The following is a 27361-nucleotide window of genomic DNA, read 5'->3' on the forward strand; positions in this document are numbered from 1 at the left end:
TCAGATGCTCCCTATTGCTTACGCTTAACCGGTTGATCGGTGCTTGCATTTTTGATCCTGATTAATATAAATACACGAGAGAGGACGAAAAATGTTCGGCGATGCAGTATGTGAAGGAAGCCGATGAAAGGCATGAGTAGATGGTGGATGTTTGCCTGGGAGGATGTGTGGATTTTACTCTGGGATTCTACAGCTTTGAGATGCAGATGATGCAAAGGCGATCGGGAGAATAAAAAAAACTGCAGATGCAAAAACGACGAGAACATAACAGATCTGATTTTTGACACGAGGGGGAAATATTTCTTAAATCTGCAAATGACCCAGTTTTATGAAGGATTAACCCGCTGGACAATGAAAAACTAAGAAAAACAGGGGGAAAATCTAAACTAATTGCATGTGCACCAGTATTGGAACAGATGGGATGTAATGTGGAGTTGCCGTATTTCTCTACTGAATGGTGATCTTTGGCATCTGTTTATAGAATGGCAAGATTTGGAGACGAGGTGCCGGCCAGGTATGGAGCCGGCCAAGGAGGCGGAGGACGCGGCGGTAGCCGCCAGGGCGGACCACCAGGAGCACCACAGAGGATGTACAAGCAGTCGATGGCCCAAAGAGCCCGGACCATGGCTCTCTACAATCCTATCCCAGTCCGACAAAACTGCTTCACAGTTAACAGATCTCTCTTTCTCTTCAGTGAAGACAACTTTGTAAGAAAATATGCCAAAAAGATCACTGAATGGCCATATCCTTTTTTTTATTTTGTCTAATTTATTGATATATTTTAATGTCTTGCATGAAAGCAAATAGTCTAAATTGATCGATAAAGAAATCAATGTGAATTTCACACTAGAAAGTACATATGTTAGTTTCACGGGTATAAATGCTAGTATAATGTCAGTTTCACTAGTAAAACGGTAACATCTTCTGTGACTGGCCCTTCATGTAAATTGGATGGCGATTGCTTTGCCATTGCAGTGAGAGAACTATTTGCAAAAGAAAAACAAAATAAAACCAATCACTACCAAAAATGTTGCTGTGCTTAAAAATTCCTCCACAGTGTGATGCAGCCAGTTTCACTTTGAAGGTATATAAACAGCCATTTGCAATTTTTAAAAAAATGGTACACCCCATCCAATCCTAGCTTTAAAATAAATTCAAGAAACCTTTTATTTGGTACATAATTGCACACTTTTATTTTTGTAGCGATTCCGAGCTAGTTAAATGCCTGATGGGAGAAGGATGCATTAACTGGTGTTGCTGACGTGGGGCTGTACCTATTTTAAGGAACCATTCAGAGAGGTTGGAGTGATGAATAGGATTTTTTTTCATGCGTGTGTTCACATAGTCACATGCACACCAGTGGACACATGATCATACGGATAAGATGCATAGAGTGATGGGAGTCTATACTGGTACAAAATCCTAACCAGCTCCTTTTTTTAAATTATCCACATGCACTTGGCAGTAGAATTGAAAAGAAATAACAAATGCATGTTTTTGAATTTCTAGCACTCGAAATTATAGTAAATGGTAATGTTAAATTGCACTTTTTGATTGGAATCCATATTCTGTAGTCATGTTGTGAAAATTGTGTTCTGCATTTTTTTTGGTGCAGACTAGATGGTATTGGCTTTGATTATGTAATACCTACTCAAGCTCCACTTGTATAAGTTTTTTATCCAGTTTTTGTCAATCATTTGAGCACTGAAAGAAAATAGACTAACACTTATTTAGAAAAAATAACACATCTGTTATGGAAATTTATATGATATCGCAGGTGTACCGATTATATCCAACTTTTACTTCACCACTTCTGTGACTGCTGCTGTTAGTGCTGAGGAATATCAGAACCGAGCATTTCAGATTAGGTCTGAAATTTGTTTTTAATTTGTCCTAACTTCAGAGGAGTAGTCCCTTGCACATTTTCAGCCCTGCCTACCACCACTATTACCACCATACTAACAAATCTGTGGCCTTTTCTTTATTCTTCATGATTTTGTTTCATGAGGAATTGGATTTAGACTGTTAAATTGATTTTACATAGGACATTTACAACCAAAAGATAGAGGAAACTTTAATATCTTCCACTTAATGAAGGCTTAATCCAACTTATTGTTTCAGTACTGAATTTCTACGTTGCTATCCTTGCAGTTCTTCGTTTTTGTCTGCATTAAGCTGCACCTCTGCACTTGTTTGTATTTCTGCACTGCAGAAGATTAATTTTAAAATTCAATGTTTCCCATTCTCCTGTAAATACCTATACAGGCTTGGACTTTATTTTCTGAGTCTTACTCCAGCTATACATTCCTTGTACATCCTCCAGTACACTGAACAGTCTGCTACTTGTTTTGAGGTCCTACTGTTATCCGTTTTGTTACAGTTGCTGTGTGTTCACTCTCTGGGCCTTGTTGCCCACATCCTCCTTAGTTTATACACACTGTCAGCTTCATGTTTTGGTTTTGAGTTCTCCCCACCATATTATCACTTTGTAAATACAGTACCAAGTACTATAAATTTAAATTAATCATTTTCTTTTGTGCATTGGCATGAAATTAACAATGATGATATCAAATTATTTGCAAACAGATATACCTAAGTTCCGACTTTGAGGTAGCTAACTAAAAGCATTTTTGATTACACAGAGGATTACAGGTTATTTGGCCCAACTAGTCCATGCTGGTGTTCATTGCTTCACATTAGCCTCCTATCTTTCTTCATCTAAATGTATCATTGTAATCATCTATTTCCTTCACCATCTATTATTTGTCTACCTTATCCTCAAATATACCCCATATTGTTTGCTTTACCCACTCTAGTGTAAACGCTACTGAGTTTCTTCTTTGGTGCTGCAGCATAGTAGTTATGTTTATGTAGTCTCACCATTTGAAAATATATCATTATTTGCAGTTCTCAGATTGCTGTAATTTCTGTGATATGAGTATGCATAATGTTTTCATCAGGCAAAATTTCAGTCTAACCTTAAATCAATTAAATATTTAGTTTGAGAAGCAACTCTTGTGGAGTACAATGCCATTGCTCAAATTAAAATTGGTGATATGGTAAATGTTTGTGAGACAGTAAAGTAAGTGGATAGTGGAAAACAGAAAGCATGTTACTACATGTACCCACTTGTACAGATTTGGTGAAAAATGGAAATCAGTCAGAAATTTTTGCTTTGCACACATTTTAAAACAGGGTAAATTATATGCAGCATTATGTAAATTGTAGTGTAAGTTAGAAAATGCATATTTGTTTTGAAAATTTTATATAAACATTTAAGCCCTACAATATTGTCTTTTTGGATATATTAGTTCTAATTTACACATTCTCTCACCATAGTTATCAAACCTAATCATATCTAATTGTTTAATTTATGGATGTAGGTTTGCGCTCTGAGCTGGAAGGTTCATTTTCAGATGTTTCATCACCATACTCATCATGAAGTATGGTGACGAAACGTCTGAAAATGAACCTTCCAGCTCAGCGAGCAAACCTACATCAAGAACTTCAACCTGAGCTAAAATCTTCTCAAAACTTACTTAATTTATATCAGAAACAGAAATTGCTGGGAAGCTGAGCAGGTCTGGCAGCATCTGTGAAGTGAAATCAGAGTTGACATTTTGGGTCCAGTGACCCTTCTTCAGGAGGTGTTGGCAGACCTGCTCTGCTTATCCAGCATCTGCAGTTCTTTCAGTTTTTGCTTCATTTACATGTGCATATTGGTGGGCTTTCTTGATTTTGTTTTTCCACCCACAGCTTTATTACACTCTCTGCCTCTTTTATTTCCTAACTGTAGTTGTGTACTAGTGAGAATTTTTCAGTGAGTAGTTTTCCAAGATCAACTTTAATTTCCTTAATTTATTTTTGGAATTCACTTGGATTATCTTAGTTTCTGTCCACAGAGAAGCTAAAATTCATAGTTTTTTTATTTATTCACTCATTTTTGTGGGATATGGGTGTCGCAGGCTGGCCAACATTTATTGCCTGTCCCTAGTTGCCCTTGAGAAGGTGGTTGTGAGCTATCTTCTTGAACTGCTGTGAGTTGACCTACAATGCCATTAGGGAGGGAATTTCAGCATTTTTACCCAGTTGCAGTAAAGGAATGGCAATTTATTTGATGGAAGTGGTCATGGTTTTGGAAGGTGCTGCCTGGGGACTTTTGGTGAATTTCTGCAGTGCATCTTGTAGATAGTACACACTGTTGCTATTGAGCATTGGTGGTGGAGGGAGTGGATGTACTGTCAATCAAGCAAGCTGCTTTGTCTTGGATGGTGTCCAGCTTCTTGGAGTGTTGTGGGGCTGTAGTCATCGCAGGCAAGTGGGGAGTATTCCATCACACTCCTGACTTGTGCCTTGTAGATGGTGGACAGGCGTTGAGGAATCAGGAAATGAGTTACCTGCTGCAGAATTCCTAGCCACAGACTTGCTCTTGTAACCACTGTATTTATGTGATGAGTCCAGTTAAGTTTCTGATCAATGATAACTCCCAGGATGTTGATAGTGAGGGATTCAGTAATGGTAACACCCATTGAATATCAAGGTGCAATGATTAGATTATCTCTTGTTGGTGATGGTCATGGACTGTCATTTGTATAGCACAAATGTTACTTCTCAGCCCAAGCCTGGATATTGTCCAGATCCTGTTGCATTTGAACACTGCTTCAGTGTCTGAGGAGTCGTGAATGGTGCTAAACATTGTTCGCCGATCATTGCGTAATCTCTTCTGACCTTATGATGGAGGGAAGCTTATTGATAAAGCAGCTGAAGATGGCTGTGTACAAGGCACTACCCTGAGGAACTCCTGGAAAGATGTCCTGGAACTGAGATGACTGACCTCCAAAAACCATGACCATCTTCCTATACGTCAGTTATGACTCTAACCACTGGAGAGTTTGGCCCCTGATACACATAGATTCCAGTTTCCTAAGGCTCCTTGATGTTACACTTGGTCAAATGCAGCTTTGATGTCAAGGGTTGTCACTCTCATCTCACCTCTGGGATTCAGCCCTTATGTCCATGTTTGAACCAAGGCTGTAATGAAGTCAGTAGCTGAGTAGCCTTGGCGAAACCCAAACTGGGCATCACGGAGCAAGTCATTGTTGAGCAGGTGCTGCTTGATAGCGCTGATGACACCTTTCATCACTTTATTAATGATCGACAGTAGACTGATGGGGCTATAATTGCCTGGGTTGGATTTGTCCTACTTTTTTTTGTATAGGACATACTTGACAATTTTACACATTGTCGGGTAGATGCCAGTGTATTAGAACAGCCTGGCCAGGGGAGCAGCAAGTTCTGGAATACAAATCTTTAGTACTATTGCTGGAATGTTGTTAGGCCCTGTAGCCTTTGCAGTATTTAGTGCCTCCAACTGTTTCTTGATAGCATGTGGAGTCAATCAAATTGGCTGAAGATTGGTATCTGTAATGATGGGGACCACTGGATGAGGCCAACTTGGATCATCCACTTGGCACTTCTGGCTGAAGATTTCTCGAAAGCTTCAGCCTTATTGTTTGCACTGATGTGCAGGATTGGGATATTTGTGAAGCAGCTTCCTCCAATGAGTTGTCTAATCACCCACTACCATTCATGACTGGATGTGACAGGACTGCAAAGCTTAAATCTGATCTGTTGGTTGTGGGATTGCTTAGCTCTGTCTATCATTTGCTGCCTATGCTGTTTGGCATGCAAGTAGTCCTGTTTGGTGACTTCACCAGGTTGACATTAAATCTTCAGTTATGCCTGTTACTGCTCCTGGCATGCCCTCCTGCATGCTCCATTGAACACAGTTGGATACAGTCAACATCACAGAATAAAAATTTATGTAATGTTTATGCTCCACACAAGTCTTCTTGCCACACCTCTTCCTTTAGCCTTCAGTTCATATCCTGATTATTTATTTCTCCTTCTTTAATCTATTTTCCCCTGCATTGCATCTCTCATACTTGCCTCAGCATTCTGTGTCATATTAGTTTCTGTATCCCATCACTTTCAGTAAGTTTACCTTGAATCTTCTGGATTTATTCGGTATCCTAATTTTGGACATGGTTGTGGACTAGACCATATCAAGGAGATAGCATAGATCCTAACTTTTTTTACCTTATTTAAAGATAAGTGCAAGGTGCTGTGTTCCAGATGTAATTCAATTGGTTACAATACTCAACTTTAAGCAAAACATACTTTATTCTTACTCCACAATTAAAATACAAACACAAGGAAGAAGTGATTTGGAGATGCCGGTGTTGGACTGGGGTGTACTAAGTTAAAAATCACACTACAACTTGGTGTTGTGTGATTTTTAACAAGGAAGAATTGATATAACTTTAACTCCATTGGAGTTATAATAGATTATTTAACTACTGAACAGCAACTGTTCCAATATTAGTAACAACCCATAAACACACCCTCAGTGAAACACATTGTCTCAAATGCAATTCTGGCTGCAGAGAGAGAGAGAGCTTCCGCAGCTGTTGTTAAAACCCCAATAACAGATGAAAGCTAAACTAACACCCTTGTTCTGTGGGAGCCTGACTGCACCTATTCATGCTGCTTCTATTGTTCCCAAGGTCTCACAAGCTGTTTACTTTATTGGTTTGGAGGAGACAGCTCAGCAGCTCTTGCTGAAAATCTCTCTTTTAAAAAAAAGCACAAAATACACTTCTATCATCACACCTCTCCCAGCCCTTAAAAATGAACCATTAATATTAAAATATGGCTTCCTTTTTATAAATCTTTAGTTTTATGCTATCGGTACAATACAGTATATAAACATTGACTCTATGCATGTAAACATTCAATACTGCAGTTCATCGCGATCTGTTTCTTCCTCCACTGAACACCTTCATCTTCCTTCAAATGTGACAATTACATTCTCTCATTCTGCCACATGTATAATTTTCAAATTAAACTTCTGTAACAATAAACGCCATCTAAACAGTATGGTATTTTTACTTTTCCACTTTTCCACAAATGTTAAGGGGTTATGATCAATATTTACAATTGTTTCAGACACATTATTGACAGAAATGTTGCAATGCCAACATCAAACTTATGGATTCCTTCTCAGTTGTGGAATATTTCATTTGAATATTTAACTTGCTGGAAAAATACCCAATAGGCCTTTCTATCTTGTTGTCGTCTTGCAAGACGACAGCACTGGCACCCACATCACTTGTGTCCATAGTCACCTTGAATGGCTTTGCATAATTAGATGTGGATAATACTGGAACAGTGGTTAATACAGCTTTCAGGCTGTCAAATACCTTGTCATATTCCTCTGTTCACTGGAATTTCCTGCACTACTTCAAGTTAGTCAGTGGAACAACAATGCTGCTGAAGTTTGGTATGAATTTTCAATAAAAATCACTCATTCCCAGGAAGTGTAGTACTTTTCATTGATGGTCCGGAAATCTCCTCAATAACTTTTGTTTTCACATCTCATTGAGCTGTGTGTCCACATCCAATGACATGGCCTAGGAATGTGACTTGGGCTTTTGTGAATTTACTCTTGGCCAAGTTTATCACCAAGCCCACCTTCTGAAGTCGATCAAACAACTGAGAGAGATGCTCCAAACGTTCCTTCCATGTGTGACTAAAGATCACCAGATTGTCTATGTACACCACACAATTGGGTAATCCTGAAATGACTTTATTGGTTAGCCTTTGAAATGTTGGTGTATTTTTTTCATGTCAAATGGCGTGACTTTAAATTGGTACACTCCATTTTATGTCATGAAAGCTGAAATTTCCTTCACTTCCTGGGATGAAGGTACCTGCAAGTATCCTTTGAGTATGTCCAGCTTCAAAATATAGGTTATTTGTCCTCCCTTCTCAGTACAGTCTTCCGACCATGTAATAGTATATTAATCAGATTTTGTAATCGCATTGATTTTGCAGTAGTCAGCACAAATGTTGGGTTCCATCTAGTTTTGACACCATTTTCATGGGTGAGCTCCATTTGCTGCAATTCACTTCAGTTACGTTGTTTGTGAACATGTTTTCAATTTCTTTTTTGAAGCTGTGTCAATGGAGGGTTTAATCTATAAGGATGTTGATTTATAGCAACAGCATCTCCTATCTCTATATCATGTGTAATCATGTTATTCCCACATCTGTGTCATTGTAATAACTTTTTGACGTAATTTTGATTTTCCTCTGGAAGGTAACGCAATAATTTATCCCAATTTTTGATAACTCCTCATTGTCCAATTTAATTTGAGTAATATCAAATTCAAATTTATCTGGAGTAGGTTCTTCATTCTGAGTTGTAACAAGTAGCATGTTTTCCTTATGTTTTCCTTCCTGTCAAAATATCTTTTGAACCCATTCACAATATGCACTGAGCTTTCCTTCTATCTGACGTTCATATAAAATAATTAACCTCATTCAGTTTTATTTTGATTTGATATGGCCCACTAAACCTTGCTTTTAAAAATTCATTTACCAATGGTAGTAGTACTAGCACTGTCTACTCTAGCAAAATTCATTTTGATTTCTTGTCTGCTTCCCATTTCATCACCTTTTGTGCTACTTTCAGATGTTGTCTGTTAATTCACCTGCTCTATCTTTAAATAAAATTTGACAAGTTGTCCAAATCTGTAATTCCAGTGGTCCTCACACCTCATGTCTGAAAACTAATTCAAATTGACTGAATTTAGTTGATTCATTAGGTGCATCCTTAAATGCAAAAAGTACAAATGGAATTCCTTTATCCTTACCTTCTGAATAGTCTTGACTCTAAGCACTCAACATAGTCTTTAAAGTTTGGTGCGATCGCTCTAATGCTCCTTACAATTCTGAATGTACGTAGTTGTTTTAAATTGTTTTATTCCTAAGCGTTCCATAACTTCCTTGAATAATTTTGATGTAAACTTTGACCCTTGATGTGATTGTGTCTCTGTGGGTAGTCTGTATCTAGTTTTAAAAATAAATTGAGTAATCCTTCTACAATCCTTCTAGCTATGATATTTTGTAGTGGAATGGCCTTTAGAAATCTAGAATACACATCCATTGTGGTCAACAAATGCTGATTCCCACCTTTTGTTGTAGGGAGAGGTCCCACACAATCAGTTAAGATTCTTTGTAAAAGCTTCCTCAAATTTTGAATGGATACTAATGGTGACAATTTTATCACTGCCTGAGATTTTCCTACTACCTGATTATATCTGGCAAAATTCAACCACATCTCTATGCAGTGCAGGCCAATAAAAATGTTTTTGTATTTTGGCTTGAGATTTTCTTACTCCCAAATGATAACTGGTAACTCGTGCTACCCGCAACACCACCTCCCTTCTATCACGCACTAGTAGTATAACTTGATGAACCTCTATCTATTTTTCATCTGCCTGAGTATGTAATAGCCTCCGTTTCCTCGTAAAAACTTAATTTTTAGGTAGTAATATTCTGGGATACTCTCAGATTCTTCTTGTGTGTCTGCTTCTTGATACAACTGCTTTGTTTTTTTCATCTTTTTGTTGTAATTCAACTAACGTCTCTGAACTAAAAATATTCACTTTTCCTCCACCTGTTCTTGTTTTTTCCTCAACATGATTTTGATAAATGAATTTCAACTTTCTTATCTTTTATTCCTTAATTTCTCCTCCTGTTTCAATCTGTGGCTTTATGAGCTTGTTACTAAACAATGAGGAAAAATCCCAGGGTACATTTCCTCAACATCTCAGTTGGCTTAGTTTCCACTGGCATCACTCCCACCTGTGATCCAGCTGTATCATTCCCGAGGATAAACTGCATCTCTGGAACAGAGAGTTTCACTATTACTTCTACCACCACTTCACCACTTTTCACCGGAATCTCCAACCTCACTTATTATGTAATGAAACACTGCAGTTTCTTACTATGAATTCCACATATTACCACCTTTTCTGGCAATACACCTTCCAAAATACATCTCTCATCAAAGATTGACTTGCTCCTGCACCTCTTAAAAAATTTTAATGTCTTTATCTACACCTCCTGGTACATGAGTAAACTTACCCTCAGTTAAATTCTTCAAAGAGATCTGGTGTTTTCTTATTAACCAACCTCTGACAAGGCTGCACATTCTCTTGCAGTTCTTTAGCTTCCATTAGGATCTGCTTTACCACTTTAATAAACCCCATAGACTTATCCTGTTTTACTACATTCGTCTTCACAGTCCATGTTCTAAACTAGCAACATTGCGACTTGATGTGTCCTACTTTATTATGATGAAGACACCTTCATTTTTTTACTTCTGTTCTCCCCTCATGGACTTCTTAAAAAAAATTATGATAAACTATCTTTGCTATGTTCAATGAGATCTCCTTTTCCTTTAATACATAAGGATTTCTCTTTTCCTCAATTTCTATCCCTCACAAATTGAAATTGATGTTGGAAGCCAAACTTTGATTTATGAACTAGCTCATAATACAGGTGCATAGATCCCTTAAAATTGCCACCCAAGTGGACAGGGTTGTTAAGAAAGCATATGGTATTTTGGCTTTCATTAACAGGGGGGTTGAGTTTAAGACCCGTGAGATCTTGTTGCAGCTCTATAAAACTTTGGTTAGACCGCATTTGGAATACTGTGTCCAGTTCTGGTCGCCCTATTATAGGAAAGATGTGGATGCTTTGGACAGGGTTCAGAGGAGGTTTACCAGGATGCTGCCTGGAATGGAGGGCTTATCTTACGAAGAGACTTTGACTGAGCTCTAACTTTTTTCATTGGAAAAAAGAAGGAAGCGAGGGGACCTAATTGAGGTGTACAAGATAATGAGAGGCATAGATAGAGTTGATAGCCAGAGACTTTTTCCCAGGGCAGAAATTGTTAACACGAGGGTCATAGTTTTAAGCTGTTTGGTGGAAAGTATAGAGGGGATGTCAGAGGCGGGTTCTTTACGCAGAGAGTTTTGAGAGCATGGAATGCATTGCTAGCAGCAGTTGTGGAAGTGAGGTCATTGGGAACATTTGAGAGACTGCTGGACCTGCATATGGTCACAGAAATTTGAGGGTGCATACATGAGGATCAGTGGTCGGCACAACACCGTGGGCTGAAGGGCCTGTTCTGTGCTGTACTGTTCTATGTTCTATAATCATCTGTCATTTCTGTTGTCAATCTTGCAGTTTTAACAAACAGCTCTTCCACGAGTTCTCACTACTTCAGGAAGTGAAGTTTTGGTTCTTTCAAAATTAATAGTTTCTCTAAGAGCATCATATATCTGATTTAATTTCAATGTCTTTATCCACCTATTAAAGTTTACTTTGTTTGATCCTTTTGAACTCCATGTACTTTTGATCAGGTTCTCTCCTTAAATTCCTAAAATGCTGTCAGCAGGCTTCTGGCCCTGGTTCATATGTACTTCAAATGGTTTTTTTCACCACTTAACTCTTCCCAGATATCTCCTCTGGTAATAATGCAAATACCTCATTAGCTGTACATACCAACTTTGTTTGAATCAACAATATAGAAGTGGTCACCGCCATTTCATTTGTTTAGCTGGTTTCTCAAATTAAATGAAAAAGGCTTCTATGTCCTTCTCATCAAACATTGGCAATGCTTGTACATATTTTAAATAGATGCCCACTAGGCTTTTGGCTGTGATGGGTTTGCTCCTCATTACTGTCCCCATAACTATGCTTAATTTCTACCTTGCTATTTAAGTTGCCATTCCTCTTTCATTGCCAACTTTTGAAATTCAAAGTCTCTCAATTCTTCCTCCCTTTCTTCTGCTAGGGCAATCTTTTCCTTTTTTCCTCTGCTTTTTAATCTTAATTCAAACCGTTTCATTTCCTTTTCTTGTTTTGTTCTGCCAAGGCTCTTCTTTCTTTTTCCCTTGCCATTACCTCTAATTCAAGCTGGTTCATTTGCAATTGAATTTTAGCCATTTCCGATGATTCAGATTGCATTCCTGGCACTTATAACTGCAGAGCTATTGCTGCAATTATCTCCCCTTTCCTCATAGAAACAGGCAACTCCAACTCAACTTGTTTGGCAATTCTGAAAGCTTTGCCTTGCTCACTTTCTGTAAAACACCAAAAGTGACTTCTTCTATCCCCAGGAAATACTTAGCAACTGAAAGAGCACTATTAAACAAGGTACATTCTGTTTAAACTTGTTGAATGCAACATCCAAAATAAAAACACAAATACTCATCACACACTGCCTTAGAGTCCAATAATCCTAAACCCTGTCTGAATTAGAGATTTTGATTCTTTCAAGAGCCCCCAGTTTGTTAGGGACCAGTCCAAACCTCCTTCCAACATATCAAGGAGATAGCATAGACTCTAACTTCTATATCTTATTTGGAGGCACGTGGAAAGTACTTTGTTCCAGATGTAATTTGATTATTTATACTACTCAACTTTAAGCAAAGTACACTATTTTTACTCTACAATTAAAATGCAAACACAAGGAAGAAGAATTGATATAATTTTAACTTCATTGGAAGACCTAACGGAATAATAGATTATTTAACTACTAAACAACAACCAATATTAGTAACATTCTATAAACACACCCTTGGCAAAGGCAAATTCAGTAAAACAGATGGTCTCACATGCAATTCTAGCAGCAGAAAGAGAGCTTTCACAGCCACCTTCAAAACCCCAACAACTGATGAAAGCTAAACTAAAACCCTGGCTCTCTGGGAGCCTAACTGCACCAATTCATTCTGCTTCTATTGTTCCAACATAAATAAGAAGCCTAAAGGCCTCACGAGCAATTTACTTTATTGGTTTGGGGGTGACCGCTTAATACCAATTGCTGAAAACCTCGCTTCAAAAAAAAGGACAAAATGCACCCATAAAAGCCATATTATTGTCACATTATTGCTTTAAATAGAAATTTTTTTCTTTATCTTGCTTTTGTAAACCCCTTCAGAATGTTAGATTTCTGTTGGTCTACCCTCTGCCTTCTTTTCTGGTCTCAACTTTATGAATCCTTTAGAACATAGAACATTACAGCAGAGTACAGGCCTTGTGGCCCTCAATGTTGCGCCGACCTGTGAAACCAATCTGAAGTCCATCTAACCTACACTATTCCATTCTACTACAATCTACTCCTGTTGCAGGCAGTGCATTGCACGCCCCTACTACTCTGAGTAAAGAAACTACCTCTGACATCTGTCCTATATCTATCACCCCTCAATTTAAAGCTATGTCCCCTCATGTGTAGCCATCACCATCCGAGGAAAAAGGCTCTCATTGTCCACCCTATCAGACCCTCTGATTATCTTATATGTATCAATTAAGTCACCTCTCAATTTTCTTCTCTCTAATGAAGGGCACTTTTTGCACTGTTGACAGTCTTTTTATATCCTTTTCTTCATTTGGAGACCAGAACTAAGCACAATTCTCAGCAAATGTGGTCTAACCAAGCTTCAATGCAAATTTATCACAATCTCTGCTCTTCAGTTCTACTTTTCCAGAAATGAGCCACAATTCTTAGTCATAGAGATATACAGCATAGAAACAGACCATTTGGTCCAACTTGTCCATGCTGACCAGATATCCTAAATTAATCTAGTTTCATTTGGCAACATTTGGCTCATATCTCTCTAAACCCCACCTTATTAATATATCCGTCCAGATGCCTTTTAAATGTTGTAATTGTGACAGCCTCCACTACTTCCTCTGGCAGCTCATTCCATACACGACCACCTTCTGCATGAAAAATCTTTCCCCTCTCATCTTAAACCTATGTCCTCTAGTTTTGGACTCCCCTACTCCAGAGAAAAGACCTTCACTATTCACCCTATTTGTGACCCTCATGATTTTATATGCTCGTGTAAGGTCACCATCAGCCTCTGACACTCCAGGGAATAAAAAGCCCCACCCTAGTCAACTATTCCATATAGCTCAAACCTTTCAACCATGGCAACATCTTTGTAAATCTTTTCTGAAACCTTTCAGGTTTGACAACATCCTTCCTATAGCAGCAAGACCGGACTTGAATGCAGTATTCCAAAAAGAGCCTAACCAATGTCCTGAACAGCCACAACATAACCTCCTAACTTCTATACTCCATGCATAGACCAGTAAAGGTACCGAACACCTCCTTCATTAGCCTGCCTACCTGCAACTCCACCTGCAAGGAACTATGAACCTGCACTTCAAGGTCTTTGTTCTGCAAAATCTCCAGGACCTCACCATTAATTGTATAAGTCCTGACCTTATTTGCCCTACCAAAATGCAGCATTTCACATTTATCTAAATTAAACTCCATTTGTGACTCATTGGCTGATCTGATCAAGGTCCCATTGTACTTTAAAGTAACCTTCTTTGCTGTCCACTTACACCCCCAATGTTTCACCAAGTTAATAGTGATACAATTGCTCTCAATTATTTCTTTAATCTTATACACGCCTGTTATTGAAAAATATATTTTGGGGATTCCATTGTTGTGGAATTTAACAGCACAGAAGGAAACCATGCAATCTACCCTTCCCATGAAGGCCCTTTGACAGGCTGATTTAATTACCAAACCTTATCCTGTTTGTCATACTGTTATTTTTTTTCATGAATATATCCAACTCCCTTCGAAAATTATGTTGCATTTGCTTACCTTATTATTTTGGGCAGTGCATAAATTACTGTGTAAACTAAAATTTAAAAATCTCATTCTTTTGCCAATTATCTAAAATGTGTGCATTCTGAATATCAATCCTTGGACTAATTGAAACGGTTGCATCCATCTATGCTGATCAAAACTTCATAATTTTGAATACTTACAGGAACGCCTAACATTCTCTTCTGTAAAATGAACCCTAGGTACTCCAGTGTTTGCTAATCTTATCTTTGCGACCATTCCAGTAAATTTCAATTGCACCTTTTCTCATTAAGGTTTCCACTTTCTGTTGTTTGGTGCACAGAATAAGGTACAGTTCTTCAGCTGAGGCCTAACCAGTAACTTATAAATTTGCATAACTGTGCTTTTATATTCTATGCCTTTATTTATAAAAGCCTACAGTCTAGTATGCTTTTTAAAAGCATAGTTATCAACTTGTCTTTACCATTAAAATATTATTACAACAGTTGGAGATTGGGAGTTCTCCTGCTTCCATGCAGGTGAGCTGAATATTGTCAATGCATTCATGTTCACTTGCAACCTGACCTTTTTTTATTCGAGGATAAAAGTGGAATGATGACAGACAAAGTATGTACCCATTTTACCTGGTGATAGAGTTGACGTTGGTTTTTCTAGGTGTGGTAATCTCCCTATCTCATAAAAAGACCCACTTGTTCATGATTCCCACCATCTACTGGCTCAAAATCCCCTAATTTATCCATATCAAAATTTTCATTCTTTTCCAATCTCTAAAGGAGTGTGTTTAATTCTCAGTAACCTCTTATTCACAGCACAGATCTTCTTTCTACTGATTCTGGCTTATTTTTCACCTCCGTTTTCTGCATGTGTCATTTTCTGCTTATGCCTTTTCTCTACCTATGTTGAACTATACTTTTGTTCACCTTCCCTAACTTATTTTAATTCATGAGATTGGAATGTTGCTGACAAAGCCAGCATTTATTGCTCATTTCTAGTTGACCTTGTCAAGATAAACAAGAGTCTATTTCCTACTAGTGCTCACCACTAGAGAGGTGAGCTATTCCTGCTAAAAGCAGGAAAAACCTGACTTTCTTTAAAGATTGTTTTGCAACTTCAATTCTCTTAACATTCATTTAAGGAAAACATGCACCTATTTCCTTTCATGAAGTGTTTCTAAGACAAGATGACATAGAGGTCACCTACTCATCTCTTGTATAGTCTCAAGCCAATGTGAGGGGTCCACAGGAATAAGTCTTCCTGTCAGACATTTTTTCCTCTGCTCAATGGCATAGCCGATACAAACTGATATCCTGTCTCTTCATGAAGTTGTTGCATACTCACTCTCTTGCCCTTTCCTCAGTTCATTAAATGGGAGTGCTAAAAAGGAGGCATCTACAAAACAATAACAAACAAAATTCTGGTAATATTCAGCAAGCCACTTGGTATTTGTGGAGTTTTCTAGAATCAACCAGAAACCAGTAATATTTAAATTTTTGGAAGGGGATTCTGACCCCAAGTTATTTACGAAAAGAATATAGACACCATCTTCACTGCTCGAAACAACAATTTTTAGTACACAGGAATCAAAGAACATGAATACTAATAACTATACGCTGTATCACAGTTACATTAAAAATATTAAAATATAATGAACAGATACTTAAGTAAATTTCATAATCCAAAAATGAGTACGTCACTTTGACCATTTAAAAGAAAATCAAGTCGGAATTTTATTGGAAATTGGAAGATTAACGACTATTGATTCTGGGTACTGCTTTGAAGTTTAATTTAAGGGCCAAGATTTGTTGGGTCTTTCGCATGTTTTCAGTAAGCTTGTCCATTCCACCCACCACCAAATGTTGACTGTTGTAGACTCTGATTTCAAAGCAATCATAGCACCTTAAGCATAGCCAACTTGGGGTTTCCTGATTCAACTGTTATTATTTAAATCCTCAAATATAGAATGCCAAAAGCTGACACAGTTGTGGAAGTGCAACAAAAGAGTTCGGGGGGGGGGGAAATTGGTGGGGATTGAGAGCAGAATGTTGGTGTGGTTTTTTCCCATTTTCCTCTAAGTGCAAGCAGTAGGTTGCACTTAGCTCAATTTCACAATTGATTTCATGAAAATTGAATATATAGGTCTCCAATTCCATGAGCAAATTTAAACTTAATGTTGAGTTGAATATTTGATTAGTAGAGCAACTGCTGATCTCACTCATCACTATCACACTGTTACTGCTTACACAGTAATAATTTGTCTAAATTACACATAGAGTCAAAGAGATGTACAGCATGGAAACAGATCCTTCGGTCCAACCCATCCATGCCGACCAGATATCTCAACCCAATCTAGTCCCACCTGCCAGCACCCGGCCCATATCCTTCCAAACCCTTCCTGTTCATATACCCATCCGAATGCCTCTTATGTGTTGCAATTGTACCAGCCTCCACCACATCCTCTGGCAGTTCATTCCATACACGTACACCCTCTGCGTGAAAAAGTTGCCTCTTAGGTTTCTTAAATCTTTCCCCTCTCATCTTAAATCTATGCCCTCTAGTCTGGACTCCCCGACCCCAGGGAAAAGACTTTGTCTATTTATCCTATCCATGCCCCTCATAATTTTGTAAACCTCTATAAGGTCACCCCTCAGCCTCCGACACGCCAGAGAAAACAGCCCAAGCCTGTTCAGCCTCTTCCTGTAGCTCAGATCCTCCAACCCTGGCAATATCCTTGTACATCTTTTCTGAACCCTTTCAAGTTTCACAACATTTTCCAATAGGAAGGAGACCAGAACTGCACGCAATATTCCAACAGTGGCCTAACCACTGTGCTGTACAGCCACAACATGACCTCCCACCTCCTAAGCTCAATACTCTGACCAATAAAAGAAAGCATACCAAACGCCTTCTTCACTATCCTATCTACCTGCGACTCCACTTTCAAGGAACTATGAACCTGCACTCCAAGGTCTCTTTGTTCAGCAACACTCCCTAGGACCTTACTATTAAGTGTATAAGTCCTGCTAAAATTTGCTTTCCCACAATGCAGCATCTCGCATTTATTAGAATTAAACTCCATCTGCCACTTCTCAACCCATTGGCCCATCTGGTCCAGATCCTGTTGTAATCTGAGGTAACCCTCTTCGCTGTCCACTACACCTCTAATTTTGGTGTCATCTGCAACTTACTAACTATACCTTTTATGCTTGCATCCAAACCATTTATGTAAATGACAAAAAGTAGAGGGCCCAGCACCGATCCTTGTGGCACTCCATTGGTCACAGGCCTCCAGTCTGAAAGACAACCGTCCACCACCACCCTCTGCCTTCTACGTTTGAGCCAGTTCTGTATCCAAATGGCTAGTTCTCCCTGTATTCCGTGAGATCTAACCTTGCTAATCAGTCTCCCATGGGGAACCTTGTCGAACACCTTACTGAAGTCCATATAGATCACATCTACTGCTCTGCCCTCATCAATCTTCTTTGTTACTTCTTCAAAAAACTCAATCAAGTTTATGATACATGATTTCCCACGCACAAAGCCATGTTGACTATCCTGATCAGTCCTTGCCTTTCCAAATACATGTACATCCTGTCCCTCAGGATTCCCTCCAACAACTACCCACCACTGAGGTCAGGCTCACCGGTCTATAGTTCCCTGGCTTGTCTTTACTGCCCTTCTTAAACAGTGGCTCCACGTTTGCCAACCACCAGTCTTCTGGCACCTCACCTGTGACTATCAATGATACAAATATCTCAGCAAGAGGCCCAGCAATCACTTCTCTAGCTTCCCACAGAGTTCTCGGGTACACCTGATCAGGTCCTGGGGATTTATCCACCTTTAACTGTTTCAAGACATCCAGCACTTCCTCCTCTGTAATCTGGACAATTTGCAAGATGTCACCATCTATTTCCCTACAGTCTATATCTTCCATATCTTTTTCCACAGTAAATACTGATGCAAAATATTCATTTAGTATCTCCCCCATTTTCTGTGGCTCCACACAAAGGCCGCCTTGCTGATCTTTGAGGGGCCCTATTTTCTCCCTAGTTACCCTTTTGTCCTTAATATATTTGTAAAACACCTTTGGATTCTCCTTAATTCTATTTGCCAATGCTATCTCACGTCCCCGTTTTGCCCTCCTGATTTCCCTCTTAAGTGTACTCCTACTGCCTTTATACTCTTCTAAGGATTCACTTGATCTATCCTGTCTATACCTGACATATGCTTCCTTCTTTTTCTTAACCAAACCCTCAATTTCTTTTGTCATCCAGCTGGTATACCTACCAGCCTTCCCTTTCACCTTGATAGGAATATACTTTCTCTGGATTATTGTTATCTCATTTCTGAAGGCTTCCCATTTTTCCAGCTGTCCTTTTACCTGTGAACATCTGCGTCCAATCAGCTTTTGAAAGTTCTTGCCTAATCCCATCAATATTGGCCTTTCTCCAATTTAGAACTTCAACTTTTAGATCAATCCTTTTCCATCACTATTTTAAAACAAATAGAATTATAGTCGCTGGCCCCAAAGTGCTCCCCCACTGACACCTCAGTCACCTGCCCTGCCTTATTTCCCAAGAGTAGGTCAAGTTTGCTGATGTTTCTTCAGCAGAGTCCACAACACAAATGTGGTGCAGCCAGTGACGTAATGAGAGAAGATCTCATTCAAAGTGAAATAAATCAGTTTAACAAGTGCAACAATGTTGATAGATTAGTATTTGAGTGTTTTTGGAAGTTGAGAGTATCATGCTGGGAAAACTATAGCAGGTCAGGCAGCATCTGAGGAGCAGGAAAATCGATGTTTCTGATTAAGAGCTTTTGCCTGAAATATTGATTTTCCTGCTCCTCGGATGCTGCCTGATCTACTGTGCTTTTCCAGCACCACACTCTTGATTATAATCTCCAACATCTGCAGTCCTCACCTTCACCGGGTGTTTGGAAATTACAAATTCACTCAGTTAAGAGTTTGTGGTCCCAAGCATATTTAAAAGAATGATGTTTTTAAAGTAATGAAATCCATTAAAAACATTTTTTATGCACTTAGAAGTACCTATTATGCTGTTTAACCTTTTTTTTGAAATTATTCTCAAGTACTAGATAGCCAAATAGTCTTTAAGTAATTTAAAAGTTATCTCCTAAAGCTGTTGCTTATGATATATCAGTGGATATGGTAGAAATGTTGGAATTAGTGCATTAAATAGATATCCAAAGTGTTTAAATTTCACAAGACACCAATCAGAACTATGCCAGATGATTTCAAAAATATGAACCATTTGCAGGATGATGCGCACTAAATGCAAAAAAACAAATTAAATAGATTATTTCTGCCTTAAAATGACTTTGAGGTGTTTAAGTTACTAAATGAAGGCAAACGCTGCTAAATTACAGTGGCTTTACAGCTTAAAAAACTTCAATAAATATGTTTAATTTGCTGTGTCTCAATCATAAATGTCAGTCCCAGTAATTGCAGTATTCCATTACTGTCAGTATGATAGGCTGGTAATTGTCATGTATGGTTAATAGTCTTAAAACCGAGATGTTCTCAGTTTTACTAGCATTAAACCTCACCTACCATCCCTTGAGTAATTATAGTACTAGTTTGTTTAACTGAAGTTGGGATGCAACATTAGCCCCAAGGGATAAATATCTCAGGATATACCAGTCCATGTCTAGTCCATGAAATGTGCTGGAGAAATGGACACGAGGAATTCTAGAATGTTGGGCTGAATCTTCTAGTTCCGGAGGTATATGGTCTCAACTGGGCGAACAACTTAGTTAGGCAGGACAGTAACATCCCAGAACCCTATGCCTTGCCACCACTGTTTGAACTGTGTTAAGAGTGGGAAAGCCCAAACTCGATGTCCCTGCTTCACTGCCAGTTGGGACCACTAAACTGTCGATTAGTTACTTAATAACCACTTGAGGGTCTATTACCACATGGGCCGAATTATGTAGGACAGAAAAAAAAATCTGTCCACCTGACTGGTAAACCACTCTGGGCAGGCTCCCAGTTGTCTGAGAAGGTGTGGTAACCAGTGATTTGCACTGATTTGTGCTTGTTTGAGGGACTGGGCATTGGGCAGGTGAGATGGCTGCTGAACACTATCTCCTGCACCCCATCTCCCTGTATCCCTCCAGTCCTCTGGTATAGCGGTCTTTAGGCAGGACTTCCGCTTCAAAGTACTTTATTCTGGAGAAAGGCTGACTGCTGCCTTTTCAACTGCCTGATTGGAGTAAGGTGCAGCACACCTTGCTGTAAACATCAGGTCAGGTTTCTTGCCACTTATTCATTGAACATGAGATCCAAACAAAATAACAGGAGGTCCCACACATTGACTTTTCATGTTTGGGACCTTTTTTGTTAAATTCAGTGTAGCAGACAGGGACTGACATTTAAAAGAACAGTGTTCTTAAACTATCCCTGGGACCACAAACTCTTAATTGAGTGAATTTGTAACTTCAAAGTCTCCATAGAGATGATAGACCCCATGTTAAGTGAGATTGGAGGATTTTCAATTCCATTGTTGAAAGGACAATTAAGTACAAACCTGTTCATAATTTAGTATTGGTATATAAAATATTAAGACCAATGCAGTCATTCATCTATTGAAGTTGATTGTAAAGCTAAGGAAACTTTAATGTGAACCTGATCCATACAAACTCAACCTTGATGAGCTTGATTAGGCTGTTGCAATTAAATTCTTTTCATGTTTTCATTCTAATTACTGATACTCATATTAACCGAAAAGGCACATTTATTTCCACTCGACAATTACATGTTTTCTTTCAGTTGTCCACGGAGCATGCTAATGAAAAATTTGAACAGGGAAGTAAGAAAAGATAGAAACAGTTGAAATATATTGGTAAAGTTCATGTAGCTGGTTTTGACATTCGGATTGTTTTGTGGAAGAATGTCATCTGTTGGCAAAGACACCTTTGTGCTTTTGAAGACCTGATGTCATTTGAATTAGGCAGGCAAGCTGTAAATTGCAAAGAAATGTCAAAATCATATGAGAGTGGCTTCTAAATGGTAAGTTGCTGGGGGGCAAACCAAGTAACTTTTCTGAATCCTGGAGGAGGCATGCATGGACAAAAAATAATTTGACATCTTTGGTTCTGTCAACCTTTAGTTTGCACAGCACAGGCTTTGAACCAATTCTGACTAAAACTCCCAATAGGATCCCCCAATTTCCATATTATAAGTAACCAACAACCTAAAGGTGGCAAGCTGTTTGGATACCTGTGGTAGATGTCTTTTAAAATAGAACTATCTTTGTTGCTAGTGTTAACAAGACAGTGAAAAATCTGAGCATTTTGATGCCATTAACATGAATCAGAGTGTGAAAATGACAGTGATAATATTTTGAAATTTAATTTAGGTAGTATTTTCTCTTTATAGTAAATCTATGGTTTTAGCCAATTGATATGAAAACAAAAAAAAATACTTGTGCATATGCTGACATTTTAAAACAAAAACAGAATATGCAAGAAACATTCAGCAGGTGAGGCAGCATCTGTGGAGAGAGATTGAATTGTGGCCTCAATTCTACTTTCATGCCAGTACCCAGTTCCTGACAACCCCCTCATCTTTGTCTGCCTTGTTGGTCAAAAATCTATGTAATGTAGCCTTGAATGCATTCAGTAACCTGGCTCAATTGCTGTATGGGAAAAATAATTCCAAATATGAGGAATAAACTCTTGCTTACTTTCTTAAATGAGACAGCCATTATTTTTTAGCTGTGTCCAAGACTCTCCTAGGAGAAGAAACATCCTCACAATCCTATCAACCCTTGTCAGAATCTCACATGTTTTAATAAATCACTTCTCATTCCTCTAAATTCCAATTTTTATTGCTCAACTTGCTAAATCTTTTCTTATGAATAGCACCTTCATTATAAAAATTAGCCTGGTGAATCTTCTTTGAACTGCTTCCAATGAAAATATATCCTTCCCTAATTACACAGTATTTGAGGTGTGGTCTCACCATTTCCCTGTATATTTTTATATGCGGCTCCCATTGTGGAATTTGAACCCATGCCACGAGGACATTGCTCTGAGTTTCTGATTTATTTATTCTGGTTTAGTGATGTTACCACTAGTATTCCAGAACCTCATTCTAATATTCTGAAGTTGTGGATTTCAGACCCACAATGGCAGATAATGAAATTTGAATTCAATTTTAAAAAAAACTACAATAAAAAGCTGACCAAATGGTGACCATGTAATCACCATTGATTATCATAAAAAAACCCCATCTGGTTAACTAATGTACTTTTAAGGAAGCCTGACTCCAGACTCAGCAATGTGGTAGACTTTCAACTACCACCTGGGCGATGAAGTTGGGTAATAAATACTGGCTTGGCCAGCAATGCCATTTCCCATGAATAAGTTTTGTTTAAACACAGCCTCACCACTTTTTTTTTTCTTCTTGTTCTTCTGAAATTTTATGTATCTGCCTTGACCGTCTTTCAATGACGTCTCTGATATAGCTATTATAAGAATATTTTTTGTTCTTTCAATTCATCTAATTATGAATATTGCATATGTTTAAAGCCTTTAATCCTGGCTTTTTAAAAAAAAACTGTTTTTGGCTACTCTGATGTTATTTGCTGGTACACACTAATGCTTGTAATCTCCGCCCCTTCCCATTGAATTCTTTTTTTTAAGCTATTGCCTTTCCTTTCTCTTTACAAAAAAATTCCAAATCTTCCCTCATGTGAACCCCCCACCCCCACAGCTATATAATTTATTTTCCTGTTTACATCTTTAATATGCCAGGACAGTTGTTCTATCTCAGTTCAGGTGCTGACTACTCCCATAGTACAGCCCTCACCTATTTTCCAGTACAGGGTCAGTGCCCATAAATCAGAATCCATTTGTTCCACAGTAATATTTGAGCTGCACGTTCAACTCTCTTAGGGCTTAGGCTCCTCCAATGCTACCTTTTGGATTCCCATACCTGCCTCACCTGCAGTCACATGCCGATGCCCCTGACCAAGGCTAGGTACAGAAGGGTATGATAACCTCTTGGAAAAAACTATTGAGATAACATTGCCTTTCCTTCATCATTGTCCTTTCTGGAACTCGCATTGCAGATTATCAACTGTGAGCCAAAAAGCTTTAAGTTACAGGCAATTATTGCAGATGTGGTTGATATGCCTTGCTCAGATGGACACCAGCTCTCATGTACTACAGCCACAACATATCAGCTGCCATGATTTTTAAATTATGTTTTATTTAACTGATTGAGCTAGAAATATCACTTGATTGTTATCTATAGTTTTATCAAGTGCTTTTAACTGACTAATCTATAAATTCAATGCAACACCTTTGTCTCCTCGATACCAGTTTAAATGACTGCCCCCTTTTAGAGCGAGAGAAGAAAATAAAACTTAACACATACCAACACCATGTCTGCTGACCTAATTAAGCTTCAGTTTTCAGATCCAACTGTTGGGTTCTGGCACTTCTTTCTGTTAAAGGTCAGACAGCACTACATCAAATTCCTAGTTCACACTGTATCTCAAGCTGCTATCTTGATGCCCGCTTACTTTGTATGCTTAACAAAACCATATATGTTTATGCCAGCTGAAATACTACAGAGATAAGCCAGGCTCTGCTGGCTGAAGAAACCGGTTCTAACTAACTTCAGAATTAACTAACACTGTAGCTGACACTCCAGCTTCTTTGTCTCAAAGATTGAAAAGAACTTAAATTTAACAGTAATTTGTAGTTAAATGATAAATTCAAATTATGCTAGATTTTAGAAAGTGATCATCCTTAAAGTTCCCTCACTTGTTAAATTTCTAAGCACTTTCTGGAGATATTAACTTTCCGCTCAGTAAGTAGCGTATAGTCAACTTCTAGTCTGCAGTACTAAAACTGTAAACAAGAATTTTCTGTCCAGTGTTCTGAAATTTGGTGAGCCCATGGGAACTGTCAGTGGTGCTGAAACTGGTTGCGTTGTCTGTTGTGTTACCATTTACCCTATTAGAGAATTTCTTAAATAAGGTTAGTGATTGATCAGGCAAATGACCGTGGAACTGAACGGTGCACACTTGTCAGCAGATTCTTTCAAAATCTGGACTGTACACTTTTCAGATCCAGAAGCTCCTCTTAATAAAAACTGACTTTTTCTTAAGAGTTTGTTTCAGCATTGGAACTTAAACCAAAATTATATGGCTAATTTACACTTGCCAAAAGCTGCATACTCACATGCAGACCCTGATCCTCTGCAGGCAAAAGGAATCTATCCAGTCATAATCAACTTTTCAATTAAATAGAAGCATGAGGACATTATTCCCTGGACAGTCCCAGAGGCACGTCTTAAACAATGAGAGCTGATTTGCCTTATTTAAAGTTTAATCAAAAGCTGTGGGGTAACTTTATCTTTCTGTATTCTACATGGCAATATCTTGACAAGCCAGTACTCTTGCCCAATTAATTAACATATTATCTTTCATGCAGTATGAAGTATTGTTCCCTTTAAACATAGAGACATAGAAAATAGGTATGGGATTAGGCATTCAGTCCTTCAAGCCGGCTCCGCCATTCAGTTGGATCATGGCTGATCATTTTACTCAATCTTCTGTTCCTGCTTTTGCCACACACCCTTTGATTCTTTTGGCCCTAAGAACTATATCTATTGCCTTCTTGATAATATTCAATGCTTTTCCCTCAACTGCTTTCTGTGTCAGAAGTTCCACAAGCTCACCACACTGGTTAAAACATTTCTCTTCATATCAGTCCTAAATAGCCTAATCTACATCCATCAACTGTGAGCCCTGGTTCTGGTCTCGGTAGTCATTGGGAACATGTTTTCTGTGTTTACCCAGTTTAGTCCTGTTAGGTTTCTATACGATTTCCCTTGTTCTTCTAAGCTTCAGTGAATAGAGTCATAGAGCTGTACTGTATGGAAACAGTCCTTTTAGTCCAATTCGTTCATGCAGAGCTGATGTCCTAAATTAACCTAATCCCATTTGCTAGCATTTGGCTCATATCCCTCTAAACGCTTCCTATTCATATACTCATCTAGATGCCTTTTAAATGCTGTAATTGTACCAGCCTCCTTCACTTCCTCTGGCAGCTCATTCCATATACACACCACCCTTTGTGTGAAAATGTTGCCCCTTAGGTCCCATTTATACCTTTCCCCTCTTATTGTAAACTATACCTTCTAGTTTTGGACTACACTCTGGGGAAAAGTTCTTGTGTATTCACTTTATCTGTGCCACTCATGATTTTATAAGTGTCTGTAAGATCATTCCTCAGCCTCCAAAGCTCCAGGGAAAATAGCCCCAGCCTGTTCAGCCTGTCCCTATAGCTCAAACCCTTCAATATCCTTGTAAATGTTTTCTGCGCTTTTTCACGTTTCACAATATCCTTTCTATAGCAGGGTGACCAGAATTGCACACAGTATTCCAAAAGTGTCCTTTCGAATGTCCTGTACAGTTGCAACATGATCTCCCAACTCTCATACTCAGTGCACTGACCAATAAAGGCAAGCATACCAAACACCGCCTTCATTATCTTGTCTACCTGTGATTCCACTTTTGAGGAACTATGAACATGCACTCCAAGTTCTTTGTTCTGCAGCACTCCCCAGGACCTTACTGTTAAGTGTATTAGCCCTGATTTGCCTTTCCTAATGGATCTTTGTACAGAAGTTCTGCTATTCCAGGAATCTGTGCGGTTAACCTTTTGTTGTACTCACTTAATAGCCAGAAAATCTTTCCTCCAATAAAGAGACCAAAACTGGACAGCCCTCTCCAGGTGGTCTCACCAAGGCTCTCTACGAGTGCAGCAAGACATCCCTGCTCCTGTGCTCAAAACCTCTCACCATGATAACCTCACATTTACCCACATCACACTTCATCTGCCGTGTATTTGCCCATTCATTCAACTTGTTGAAATGTTGGTAAGTATTGTCCATTTAAAAATGTATTCTCTTGTGTCTGTCCTATTGGTGTAAGGCAAAAAGCACTTTTTTTTTCAGTGATACCTGAATTTTTTAATACCAAATAATCATTTAAAAATAAATACAAACAGTGCTGGACATCTAAAAATAAAACCAGAAAATATTGGAATTACATGGTTAGTGCTACATAACTGACTGTACTAAATATTTTGCACACATGTGTTTTAAATTATTTTAGGCAAATGTCAGAGACACTAAATAATTGTCATGCAATTTTACCAGTAATTTCAGGATGCACAAAGCTATAACTAACAGGCACAATGGTCTTGAGCTAGATTAAGATTTATTGCATTGTAACTTTAGTTTTGGCTGTTATTAAACTGGAAAGAGTGCAGAAGAAATTTATAAGGATTTTGCTAGGACTCAATGGTCTGAGTTATAGGGAGAGTTTGGACAAGCTAAGACCTTTTTCTTTAGAGCTTGGAGACTGAGGGGGATCTTATAGAAGTATATGAAATCATGAAAGGCATGGATTGAGAGAACACACTCAGTCTTTTTTCCCAGGGTTGGGGAATTGAGGACTAGAAGGTATCAGTTTAAGGTTAGAGAGAAAATAAAAGGAAACCTGAGGGGCAACTTTTTTTTACAGAGGGTGATAAGCAAATGGAATGAGCTGCCAGCAGAAGTGGTTGAGGTGGGTACATTGGCAATATTTAAAAGGCATTTGGACAAATACATGGATGGGAAACATTTAGAAGGATAGGGGCCAAATGCAGGGAAATGGAGTTAGCCTGGATGGACATTTTGGTTGGGCATGGACCAGTTTGGGCCAAAAAGCCTATCTCCGTACTGTAGGACTCTATGACTCTATTGGTGTAGAAGTCAGCAGGTGTCAAAATAATATTTCTTTCTCCAGAGTTTCT

At 38.5% G+C, this 27361-nt stretch overlaps 1 protein-coding gene across 1 annotated transcript in view; it reads left to right on the forward strand.

Moving 5' to 3' along the window:
• Positions 1 to 482: 482 nt before the first annotated feature.
• The window catches only part of LOC132835847 (voltage-dependent P/Q-type calcium channel subunit alpha-1A-like), a 518300-nt gene continuing 491421 nt past the window's right edge, over positions 483 to 27361 (forward strand). Inside the window, exon 1 of the mRNA XM_060854942.1 lies at positions 483 to 742. Within this exon, the coding sequence (XP_060710925.1) occupies positions 483 to 742 (260 nt within the window). The remainder of the gene's footprint in view (positions 743 to 27361) is intronic.

This window comes from Hemiscyllium ocellatum, chromosome 45, assembly GCF_020745735.1.
Source record: "Hemiscyllium ocellatum isolate sHemOce1 chromosome 45, sHemOce1.pat.X.cur, whole genome shotgun sequence".
Classification (NCBI taxonomy): Eukaryota; Metazoa; Chordata; class Chondrichthyes; order Orectolobiformes; family Hemiscylliidae; genus Hemiscyllium; species Hemiscyllium ocellatum.